Source organism: Cetorhinus maximus, chromosome 27 (genome assembly GCF_964194155.1).
Source record: "Cetorhinus maximus chromosome 27, sCetMax3.hap1.1, whole genome shotgun sequence".
Lineage (NCBI taxonomy): Eukaryota > Metazoa > Chordata > Chondrichthyes > Lamniformes > Cetorhinidae > Cetorhinus > Cetorhinus maximus.
The window spans coordinates 3,823,715-3,836,385 of NC_135905.1; the positions used below are offsets into that span (position 1 = coordinate 3,823,715).

General features: G+C 45.2%; 1 protein-coding gene across 1 annotated transcript in view; it reads right to left on the reverse strand.

The window, feature by feature from the left end:
- LOC144668482 (annexin A7-like) overlaps window positions 1-12,671 on the reverse strand; it is a 45,535-nt gene that overhangs the window by 2,752 nt on the left and 30,112 nt on the right. The window contains exons 8-11 of the mRNA XM_078530515.1: window positions 11,654-11,767; window positions 4,578-4,748; window positions 2,492-2,673; window positions 1,288-1,349 (exon numbers count right to left, since the gene is read on the reverse strand). Coding sequence (XP_078386641.1) covers window positions 1,288-1,349; window positions 2,492-2,673; window positions 4,578-4,748; window positions 11,654-11,767 — 529 coding nt within the window. The remainder of the gene's footprint in view (window positions 1-1,287; window positions 1,350-2,491; window positions 2,674-4,577; window positions 4,749-11,653; window positions 11,768-12,671) is intronic.

Below are 12,671 nucleotides of genomic sequence, written 5' to 3' on the forward strand. Positions count from 1 at the left end.
TGAGTATTTGTCCGAAAACCAGTACCGACTTCTGAAAGGAGCCAAACGTAGCTCAGCGAACATGGTCAACAAAAGAATGTAAGAGGAAGCATCGAACATAAAAGAAACCGAGAACAAGGGCCAGTTAAAATTCAGCAGACTAACAGTATTGTGGGAAAACAACAAAAGGACACAAAGGAAGTAATTCGAGGTTCCAAAGGGGAATATGAAAAATAACTTGCAGGGGACATCAAAGCAAACAGTAAAAGCTTTTATTCATCTATTTAAAGCAAGTGGCTCAGGGAAAGGTGGTTTGTTAAGGCCAAACACACGTGATACTGTCACCAACAAGGAGGAAGTGGTAGAATTACTAACGGAGGACTCTGCATCCACCTTTAAAATACTAGTGACACCTGTAATACTTGTGTAAGAATCCAATAAAGATAAAACCAGAATATTCCCTTAAGGATGTGATAATAGGAACTCGGGAAGAGCAAAATGATTTGGATGTTCAGGTATTGTAAAATTACGGTGCGAGGGGACTGTTTGATTAAAGTCAGGGAATTATACAGCATAAAGTGGCTCATTGATAGAGATAACCTAATTATTCCCATTCCCCCCACTCTTCACGCAAAACATTTTCCTTCTCAAGTATTTATCCATGAGTATTTCAGGCTGGAAAGTAAATCATTACCTACAGTTAAAGAAACGATTTTTCTTTCTTAATTGAATCTCCTCAGCTGAAGGCTTTGATTCTATGGCTAGAGTCCACTGTCACCATTTCACTTTGAAACAACACCCAGTGGTATAAGCTTCGACAAGGCTGTTGCTAAGCTATTGGCGAGGGGTTGCGAATGGTCAGCTGAGCCTCTGCACCCTGTACTCCTCACTTGTTGTCCACGTGGACACTTTCAGAAGGGCGTACCTCCATCAGGCGTGAGAATCATAGTCAGGATCGTCCTCTGCTACCCAAGGATGCCAAGACCAATTGCAATGCTCGTAGACTGACTGCCCCAGCTAACTTCAATCAGTGGTTGAATGTAGCAGTTCTTTGTTCTGTGTGTTGCTACTCACTTGAAGATCTCAATGAGCCATTGAGGGAGGTAGGAGAGGCTTTTATATTGTTTGATTTCACCCAAAGACAAAAGCTTAGGGTATTGTATCATATGGGGATGGGGGGCAGGTAGGGGTATACAGTTATACTTTAGGGTTGGCCTTGATCTCAAGGGGACTGGAAGTAATGCATCAGTTATACAGAGCCTTGGTCAGACCCCGTCTAGAGTTCTGTATTCAGTGGTCAAACCCCACCTGAAGTATTCAGTTCTGGACGCTGCATCTCAGCAAGGACGTACTGGCCTTGGGATGCAGTGCTGAACAGAATAATATCAGAGCTGAAAGGGTTAACTGAGGACAGGTTGCATGGACTTGCTCTATCTTCCCTCGAGAACAGGTTTAAGTGGAATTTAATCCAGGCGTTTGAAGTGACTGAAGGATTGGACAGGGTAGAAACAGGGAAACGGTTCCCTCTGGTGGGTAAGTCCCAGAGCAAAAGGGTCCACAACGCTAAAATTTGAGCTAGGCTGCTCAGGGGTGAAATCAGGAACTCTTTCCCCGCCCCCCCCCTCCATCAGGCTGTCGATGCCAGGGGTCAGTGGAGCTTTTAAGAGTGAGATTGACAGATTCTGTTGGGTACAGAAGGCAAGGGCTATGGTGCGAACACAGGTAAATGGAGTTGAGGTGCCAACCATGATATAACTGAAGGGGCTGAATGGCCTCCTCCTGTTCCTATATTAGTTATTGGAATCCAGAATTAAATACTGTAAATGTTAGACATAGACAATAGGTGTAAGGGGGTGAGAAAAGACAGGTTTGTGTTTCAGGGATAAGCCTTCATCAGAATGGAAAAGAGAGGAGTCTGTTACTTTCTATCCCCTCTCCCAGAACCAAAGTTCATAGGCACAGGAGGAGCCCATTGGGCTCATTATGTCTGTTCTAGCTCTTTGCCAGAGCAATCCAAACTAATCCCAATGCCTTGGCACTCTCCCCATACCCCAGTGACACACGCTGCTTGATATATTTACCCCATTTTACACTAAGAGATGCGATGGTCAGTGCTTCAGCCGTTCTCCGTGGCAAAGCTTTCAATGCTCCAAAAAGTCTCTGCAAATGGACTTAAAAAAAGGGGAAGCACATGGGCCCATTAGGGAGAAGGAACAGAAGATAATGCTGAGGCAGTGAGATAGAGGGGCCCCATAGGGAGATAAACCCCAGCATTGACCAGGTGGGCTGTATGGTCCTGCTGCTGTGCACACATTAAATGTAGCCTCTAGTCTCACTCTTTTTGTTTAAATCGATGAGGTCTTATCCACAACCACAGGAAATAGAAAAACTATCAAAATCCTTCATCATCTGAAAACCCTCTATTAAATGCTCTGGTCAGTTCAATTCATCCTTTCTCTTTCCAGTTACTGATGGAGGGGAGTTTACCTCCAGAATTGGACGCTATTATCACCCTGCGCTTACCCTGCCGTACTCGTGAATAGTGGCCTTGAGCTGGGGGAAGCTGCGGGTGGCCAGGATCATGTTGAAGGCCGATTCGTCTGTGCCAAGCTTCCCTTCCCCTGCACGGAACAATCTCTCTGCATCCGCGGTCGCTTTCTGCATGTCCACTGTCTGATTCTCATCGCGATTGCCCTGTGAATGGAAATCAGAGAAGGTTTAGCTGGGCTCAAGTCGGTTTCACACTTTGGTTTTCAATCCTGGGCTGACCCATAGTTAAAAGGAGAGGTCATTGCACTAAGCCCTCACTATAAGGTGGATACAGTTTCCTCAGGCAACAGCAGCTCCGAGTACCTCATCCCCGTGCCTATTTTTCCATTTCTGAGCCTGGACAATGTGGGCTAATCCTCCTCAGAGGGCGCTCCAGCCAATTTCCAGACGCATGTATACATACACACACTCCAGCAAGAGTCACTGCTTCTCTTTAATAAAAAAAAATTGATATTGGGAAGTGGGAAAGGACATAACAGTTTCTGCCCATCCCTAGTTACCCTGAGGGCATTAACAACCAACCACACAGTGTGGGCCTGCTATGTGGGCCAGAACAGGCAGTGGTGACAGGGTTCCTGTCCCTGAGTGGGATTGCAGAAGCACTAGACTAATGTACAGCCACGGTCAGGATTGGAAACCCTGACTGTTTAACCCGATGGAGCACTCTGAACATGTGCAATGTTCCCACGATTCTCCCAGTTGGAACCAGCTTGTTCAACGCAGACTGGGGCCATCTGGTTACATCAGGCACTCACTATATCATATAAGAGTGAAAACTTAACTGCTTCAGGATACTTAAATATATGGAAAATGTGACTAACATTGTAAAGTAGCAACAGATTCTGTGTAACACTGGGAAATAGGTAGAAGTGGATGAGAAGGGTTGTCTTGTGCGGATTCTGACGGTTCAGGCTGAACACTGAATATTAAAAGGAATTAGTACAAAAATGTAAAAGCACAGAGACAAATGTTCAGATTCCCTCAGAAGTTCCACAACCAACCCCTCTCCCACTTCAGGCTCGGTCATGCTTTCTACTGTTAGCAAGGGGGAGAGTTGTGGAGTTTTCACTGGCTTAAATATCCTTCATGGAGTGTGAGAGGAATTAGGCCAGATATCCACATCGCTTGCTGGAGCGAGAGCGTCTACGAAAGAGAGAGTGAGAGAGGCGAGGAAGAAGGGAGTGGAGGGAGGCACAGAGGCCAAGATGGAGAGAGGGTAGGGGCTGAGAGAGGGACAGTGAAAGAAAGAAAATGTGCATGTATATTGGGTTCAGTGGCGATCCTCTCATGGCTGAGCAGCTAGTCTCACACAGGGAGTACCACCACATGGATGGTGTGTGGTCCAGGGGAGAGGTTCTCTTCACACAACATCATCACTCAGAACAGGGAAGGAAATATTTATGGCAGTTCAGTTTTGAAGTTTCAATGCCCCTGGTTGGGGTGGGGGGTCTAGAACCAGGGGACACAGTCTCAGAGATGCAGGCCATTTAGGGCTGAGATGAGAAGGAATTTCTTCACTCAGATGGTGGTGAATCTTTGGAATTCTCTACCCCAGAGGGCTGTGGAGACTCAGTCATTCAGGTTGATAGATTTCTAGATACAATGACAATAAGGCATATCAGATATGGGGATAGTGTGGGAAGGTAGTGTTGAGGTAGAAGATCAGCCATAATCTAGTTGAATGGCAGAGCAGGCACGATGGGCTGAATGGCCTACTGCTGTTCCTATGTTCATTACCTGAACCTATTTCGTGCTGAAGCACGTAAGAAGAGAAGCCCAAAGCTTCAGTGGTACATCCTGCGGACACCGCATTCCACCTGTACAGCCCTCTGACATGGACACTGCTGATGTTCCTAATGAGCTGGGAACAAGCTTGAGGTCAGCGAGCAGCCTATGGTGATCACTGAGGGTAACACCCATAAATTACAAGGCAATTGCCAGGAGTTGCCCCATTTATTCTCCAGCAGTCAGAATCCTTCTTTACCTGCACTCTCAATATAATCAGAATACCCCTTTGGTGACCGTTGCATCACATTCCAGTCACTGACCTGAGACATGGAGATGAGCAATCTCTTGAAATGGCCACTTGTGTCCTTCTTCAAATCCTTCTCCAAATCTCGCCCCAGCTCCTCCTTATAACAGCGTACAATGTCTCGGATCTCCTGGTTATTCCTGGTGCAAAGGATCTCAATCAGAACCCGATCTTGAGTTCCAGCTCCCTGTGGGATACAAGGGAAAACAAAGGAAGTCAGGACTAATTGTTTCTTTGACGTGAAATGGTGTGACTGGGATGGGTCTTTTCAAGTTCCAAGCAAACACTGCAGCTTCCTCCCAGACAGTCATTCAGTATACCGTGAATAGTGCAGAACCCATTATTCAATATGATACAACACTAATTAATATTATACAGAATCAGCTTGGCTTAGCGAAATATTCTTGCCACAGAGTTAGGAGGTCATTAAGTCCCAAGGCTGACGCTTCAGTGCAGAACTGAGGGAGTCAGAATAACAAAATAATCAGCCAGGATTACTGTGCCTGGTTGCTATGCAATGACTCCAGTTAAGGAGCATGTGTGAATAAACCCTGGGCAAGAACAGGACCAGTGCTAGCTAGAATACTTCTCCTGCTAAATACAACACTCAGTTTCTAAACACCTCTGTGAAGCAGAGGTATTTTGCCAAGGTACAGGGGTAAAAATGCAATGCTCGGACCAATATTGAGCCAAGCAATCAGCTTTATTCTGAAATTACAACAGGCTCCCTGCCAGGAATCTCAACACACTGTGCACATCCAGGGCGTTGTCTGGGCAAAACTAGTGGACAGAAATGGCCCCTTTATATTTGGGAATAATGAGTGCCAAATAATTTATAAAGACATCTTAATGTAGAACATTATTTTTTCCATAAGTCGGGGAAATATTCACTCAGGGAAGCCAGGATGTGGTCCAGAGATCAAGAAAAGTGTAGATAATGAAGATTCATCATTGCGTACTAGCAGGAATAAAACATTCAGTGAAATGACAGGCACTTGTAACACTGTCTGCCAAAGGAAATGTTCTGGCTTATTTTTTCTCTTGGAGTGATGGAGGCAGTGTCCTCATATTTTAAGCAGGCAATAAGGAACTTGCATTTATAAAATGTCTTTCCCCAGGATATCTCCGCTAATAAACTATTCTTGCTGAATATACTATTAAGAACACAGAAGATGTTGGACGTTCTCTCAAAGAACAATCTGATAAGATCTGCTCCCTGGCTGGAGGAAAATGGCCAGCACCCCGTCCGGGAAACCTCTTTGATCTGTGACACGGGACGTTTTACACCCACTCCGAGGAGGCAGACTTGGTTTAATGTCTCGTCCGTTCCCCATCAAACTCATCTCTTCAGTGTCAGACAGTGAATTCTTGCTTAACATTTACAGATATATAGCGGATTGTCCGATTCACCATTACACAGGCTCCACCCAATTTAATCTAAATGCATCCTTTCTTTTCTTTTTAATTGCAGCACAGGTAGTGGTCATTTGGCTCAGTGTGCTTATGCAGAAAGAGTTATCCAATTAGTCCCCACTCCCACAGCCCCACAAGTATATTCCCTTTTGAAAGTTACCATTGAATCTACTTCCACTGCCTGTTCAGGCAGTGCATTCCAGTTCTCAACAACTCTCTGTGCAATAAACATGTCTCTTCATCGCCACATTAGTTCTTTTGTCAATCTCTCTAAATGTGTCACTCATTAATGACTCACCCGTCATCAGTGCAAACCCCTTGTATTTACACTTAGCAAAATCATTCATATAATTTTGAACACCTTTATCAAATCCCTTCTCAACCTCCTAAACTCTAAGGATCTATCCACTTCTTGCTGAAGAAAAGAGACACGCCTTCTAAGCTGTGATTCCACGATTGCACTTCACGTACTGAACAATCCTGACTGTGCTACGAATTACACTGAAAACCAATGTAAGATTATCAGTCGGGCTCACTGTGTGGCTCACTTAAGCTTGCTAGACATCACATACATCACACACAAGGCTCTTCCCCTTTAAAGACGAGGAGCATGTCCGTACATTGCACCTTTACTAATTAAAAAAAAAAGCTCGAAGGACAGCCATTCCCCAGTTCATTCCCCACGGTAATACCTTGGCCAATCAGAGTCGACCTGCCAGGTTTGAATTTGAACAATAGCTTGGCAGTTAATTGTTTCCTGCTCCATTGCAACGTCTTGACCAATCAGAATCCACTTGCCAACCAATCAGCACTCTCTTCTCATGCAATATAAATTGTTGTTCCCTTTACCATTGGCAATCTTGATGAGTGCAAGATGAGAAGTTTTGACAACAGGTCTCTTTTTTTCAGCAATATTCAAGTTCTGTATTACCAAGCGACCATTTAACTGAAGTCATTAATTCCTGGTCCCATTCTGATAGCTCTCTCCTCTGCACCCTCTCCAGGGCCTTGGTGCTCCTATTAATACATTCCTTCATATTCACATGATCCTGAAGTTTTATGATTTAGAACTCAGTGGGAGGGCGGATCATCAATGCCTACTGCTGCTCCTTCTAATTTTATGATAACTGATTTTAACTTAACTGTTCGATCCATTCCGCCAAATGGCAGGTTTGTATGCAAATCTGCATAACATAACACTGCCCCATCAAACTCCCAGGACAGGTACAGCACGGGGTTAGATACAGAGCAAAGCTCCTTCTACACTGTCCACATCAAACACTCTCAGGATTGGTACAGCACAGGATTAAATACAGAATGAAACTCCCTTTACAATGTTCCCATCAAACACTCCCAGGGAAGGTAGAACACGGGGTTAGATAGAGAGCAAAGCTCCTTCTACACTGTCCCCATCAAACACTTCCAGGGCAGGTACAGCACGGGGTTAGATACAGAGTAAAGCTCCCTCTACACTGTCCCCATCAAACACTCCCAGGACAGGTACAGCACGGGGTTAGATAGAGAGCAAAGCTCCCTCTATACTGTCTCCATCAAACACTCCCAGGGCAGGTACAGCACGGGGTTAGATAGAGAGCAAAGCTCCCTCTATACTGTCCCCATCAAACACTCCCAGGACAGGTACAGCACGGGGTTAGATACAGAGCAAAGCTCCTTCTACACTGTCCACATCAAACAGTCCCAGGACAGGTACAGCACGGGGTTAGATAGAGAGCAAAGCTCCCTCTATACTGTCCCCATCAAACACTCCTAAGGCAGGTACAGCACGGGGTTAGATACAGAGTAAAGCTCCCTCTACACTGTCCCCATCAAACACTCCCAGGACAGGTTCAGCACGGGGTTAGATACAGAGTAAAGCTCCCTCTACACTGTCCCCATCAAACACTCCCAGGACAGGTACAGCACGGCGTTAGATACAGAGTACAGCTCCCTCTACACTGTCCCCATCAAACACTCCCAGGGCAGGTATAGCACAGGGTTAGATAGAGAATAAAACTCTCTCTACACTGTCCCCATTAAACACTCCCAGGACAGGTACAGCACAGGGTTAGATAGAGAATAAAACTCTCTCTACACTGTCCCCATCAAACACTCCCAGGGTGTGTTCTTTTAAAAGGAAAAAAAAACTTAAATAAAAAGTTTAAATTAAAACCAGCACTTGGTGTCTCTTATTTTCCCACACACGAACATTTTCAAGCTGCCACCCAGTGCAGCTGTAGCAACCCGAGTGAGCTCAGCTTGGGCGTGGACACACAACAGGGTTTCAACACCGAGCTTTCCCACTCTCTCCATTTTAAAATGTGCATCGTTGTGTACGTGTGGCAGGATCTGAACCTTCAAACAATGCAGCTGGTTTCTTGAGCAGGCTTCAGTTCAAAATCTGAACTGCAGATAAAAAAATCCAAGTATCAGTTTCAACATTGAGCCAGGGAGCTCTGAAAAGGAAGCCGAAATTCCCTTTCCGTTTCCTGTAAGAGCAAAGCTAACCGCAGGGGAACATGTTGGAGAAGAGAAATATCAGGCAGCAAGCAGCTCAACGCAGCTCCAAGCCTCAACATAAGATTGTGCATAAATTACTTGTATGTTTAAGATTCCTTTAACCATTTTTAGAAATGGGAACTACTTCAGAGCTGCCCCCCACCCTCTCCTTTATGAGCTTGGACAGCAAAAGCTGTCAGACTATTTGACTGCAGAATGCATCACAAAGAAGCTCAGTGCTGTCCTAACAACTTCCACATGTTTGTATTTTCCAGCTGCGGTCATTGGGTAGTGATTTGGAGCACAACCACAGCTGCCTACACTCCCAGCTCCAAGGTCGTGAAGCCAACTGGAGCACTCTTCAGTGAACCGTGGTTCAGCAATCTGAGTTAAGAGCCCAGGGCCATCAGTGCTACTTCTGTCACAAGCTCATAGTGCAGCCAACATTCAATTGGCTTTGTTCATTACAGCTTGAGGTTGGTTGGACAGGATGAGTGTTCACTTTTCGCAATGTTGCAGAATCATTCAGAAATTTCAGCGTTGTTTTCTTCATATACACCCTACTTTTTGTCTGGACTAAGCTCCATCACCTGTTGTTCTGCTCACTCAACTCCTCCTGTAATTTCTGAGCTTATTCCTCCCAAGTCCACAGCTCTTCCTCCTCGTATGCATTTGCAATCTGACCAACTCGTACTGAGTTTGACTCTGACATAAATTTGGTCTCAACACTGATCCAGGGGGCACCTCACTCAGTACTGCCCCTCACCCTCATATTGCTCCTCAAACAAGTGCTCATTTTCCATCCTTCTGCCAATTTCTCATCCATTCCCAACATTTACCTTGAACCCAAAGCTTGGGAGATTAATTGCCTTTATTAAATGTCTTCTGGAAATAAAGATAGGGCTTTGTGTAGTTGACTTGGATCGCCACAGAAGTCAAAGTCTTTGTTACTTGCTGGGGAGCTGAGGAGTTGAGTAGAATCTACACTAGGACAAACTGCTGGTGAGCAGCAAGGGGACTGGCTGGTGGTGAAAATCCTTCCCTTGCCCCATGCTCTATACCCACAGTTAAGGGAATGGTAGCATTGGTTTTGCTATTGGATTAATAACCCAGCATTCTGGACTGAAGATCCACAGACATGAGTTCAAATCCCACGACAGCTGAGGAATCTAAATTCAATTAATTAAATAAATCTGGGGTAAAAAGCTAGTCTCAGTTATAGTGACCAGGAAACTACCAAATTTCGTCAAATCCCACCTGGTTCACTAATGTCCTTTAGGGGAGAAGCTCTGCTGCCCTTGCTTGGTCTGGCCTACACGCTACCGACTCTTAAATGGCCTCTGGAACGGTGCAGCAAGACACTCAGTTGTATCAAAACTGTCTTGGTTGTAGCGATTCAAGGCAGCGGCTCACCACCACCTTCTCAAAGGCACCTCAGGGTGGGCAGTAAATGCCAGCTGTGCCAGTCACACTCCTATCGCATGAACAAATATAAAATAAATCAAGAGTCATTTAAGGGCAAAGGAATTGCTATGGGTAAGGTAGCCCAACCCTGCCAATGTCAGCAAGAACAATGTCAATTCAAAGCCCCAGACTCCTACTCAGGGACAACCCATGATTTACCACCCGGTAGAAAGCCCAGATCTCTGGTTGATCACTCACGGGCCTCTATTTATCAAACAGACCTAGGCCACCAGCACCTCTGCTGAGCCCACGTTACTGTGCTGGGATCACAGACGGTGCTGAGCATGGATTAGATGGAAGCAACAGGTAAATTCTCTCTTCCTTTGAGTGCAGAATCCCACCTGGAGCATGGAATTAACCCTAATAGTTTTAGATTAAGTGTAATAAAGTAGACCATTCTGACAACTTTTCCACATTTGAGCAACACCTTCCTCTTCTCCTTTAACCTTGCGGTTACCTGTCAGTCTCCCAAGCGGTTTCTCGGGGAAATGGCAGGGCAATGACACTAGGTCATAATGCTCATCTGGAGAGCTGGTGCAGGTACAATGGGCCGAATAGCCTCCTTCTGTACTGTTAAAATTCTGTTATTCCTCCAAGTCATCTCTGCACTGAACGAATACCGATTTCAACATTACCCAAAACCCTCTCAATTGACACCCAAGCTCATAAAGCACCATCCCCCCCATCCTTTGCCACCCATGCTTGGACCTTGCTGTGTGAGGCCTTGGTCTTTGACTCCACCACCTCCAGCCACTCCGTCATTCCTTTTCCTCCCATTATTCTCCCCACTGGAAAATCAGCTGGAGTTTTCTCAATTTACTATTTCCAATTCCCACCTCTCTCCCCTCTGGCTCTCCTCCCCACACAATATTATTGCCATCACTGAGCTGCCCAACTGCTCCCCTTGCTCTCTCTTTGACTCCTTTGTCTGCTCTTGGTCTCTCACTCCTACTCTTCCTCCATTATAGTTTCTCATTTCTGCATCCAGTCTGAAGGCTATAGATTCTAAACACCTGGCCTAGGTCATTCACCATCACATCTGGCCTGGACATCTGGCGGAAGTGCTCCTTCTTCACTGCTAAATCCTCCTATTATGTTAAAGTGAGACAATCCCAAGCTCTCTTCAAATGATCAATCTCCTCCTCCTTCAATGCTAAGTGTGAGAAGCTCATGGACTCCTTTGTCTCAAAGGTCTGTCCAGCTGCTGTCTCCCCATCCTAGGTAGATGGCCCCAAACTGCATTTTCTAGCGGGTGCCACACCTCAATCCCATTCCATCAGTCAACAATATCTCCTCCCACCAGCCCACGGTCCTCACTATATTCATCTCCTCCAAGGCCCTCCTCATCCAAATCAGGAACTCACAAACGCCTCTCCCTTTGCCCCGATGCCCACCGATATCATAAATTAATCCCTTTGCTGTCATTGTCCCTCTTCTTCACAAGAGGAGAATTTGGCATGACTTTTTTTTTAACCCAAAGGCAAGAGTTTCAAAAGGCAAGTTAAAAAGAGGACAAATTGCGGGATGTGGCGAGCTGAGGGATTCCTGGGGCTAATTTATGAAAGGAAAACCAATTCATGAATTAATTCAGGCATTATGAATGAGGTGTCAGTAAACCGAATAATTTGAATTGTGTTTTGGGGCAGACATCTTTGCTATTCAGTGCATTCTTTCAGATGCACTGAGACACTTCACCAACAGTGATATAGTCAACAGTACCTCCATTGCTTTCCTCAGACTCCAAGCATCATAGTAAGTGGTGGGCTTGAAGAGGGCAAGAATGATTTCCTCCATGTTTCCACTGAGTTCCGATTTCAGGTCTTTGATCAAATCCTTAAACAAATAAATTCACAGGAGAGCTTTCGGTCAGTAACAGGATAATGGTGGAATTAATTTTAGCTCTGAGCATGGATCCCAGACATTGTCTCAGCTTTAAATAAAATACAAGTAGCTCCCCACGGCCAACAGCTTCAGATGTTGTTTCAAAGGTCACCATTTTAATTTTGCTTAAACACCCAGTCAGTATCAGCCTTGACTGCATTGTAGCACTGTCACTTCACAGTTAGAAGGCTGTGGGATCAATCCCCATTTGCAGCACATCTTCTTGGCTGACAGCTCGCTGAGGGAGTGCTGCATTGTTCTAGGTGCTGTCTTTCTGAGGGGTGGGGAGTGTGGTTAAACTGATGCCCTTTTTGTCTGCATAAAAGACATGAAAAAGAGCAGGGAGATTCTCCCAATGTCCGCACCAACATTCCTCCTTCAATACATCCCGTTAAAAACAGGTTAGCTGACCTTCCTCACATGGTTGTTTATGGGATCTATCTGTATCTTTGTAATAAAATTCATTTAAATTAAAAGCAAATGCTGGTTTATGAAGCACTTTGAAATCTTCCAAACAGTGAAATTTCCCATTGTAGAATTCCAGCCAACTCTCCCAAAGGATCTACTGATAAAGGCACTTTCCAATATTGCACAAGGATTAGACAGACTTATAAAGTTCAAATTTAATAGACAGTCTGTGCAGAGGTAACAGATCAGCCAGGCGAGTCCTTTCATCAGGACGACAAATAACCAAGGTTCCTGCCACTGATTGCCACCCAGTGGCTGTGCCAATGGGGCACTCTGTAACCCAGTGAGTCAGTATCCTTGAGGTCAGTAATTATACTCTTCCTACACAAAGGAAGCAAGAACATTCATACCAAGCCTTTCAAACTCTCTGGGTCCCTCAAGGCACTTC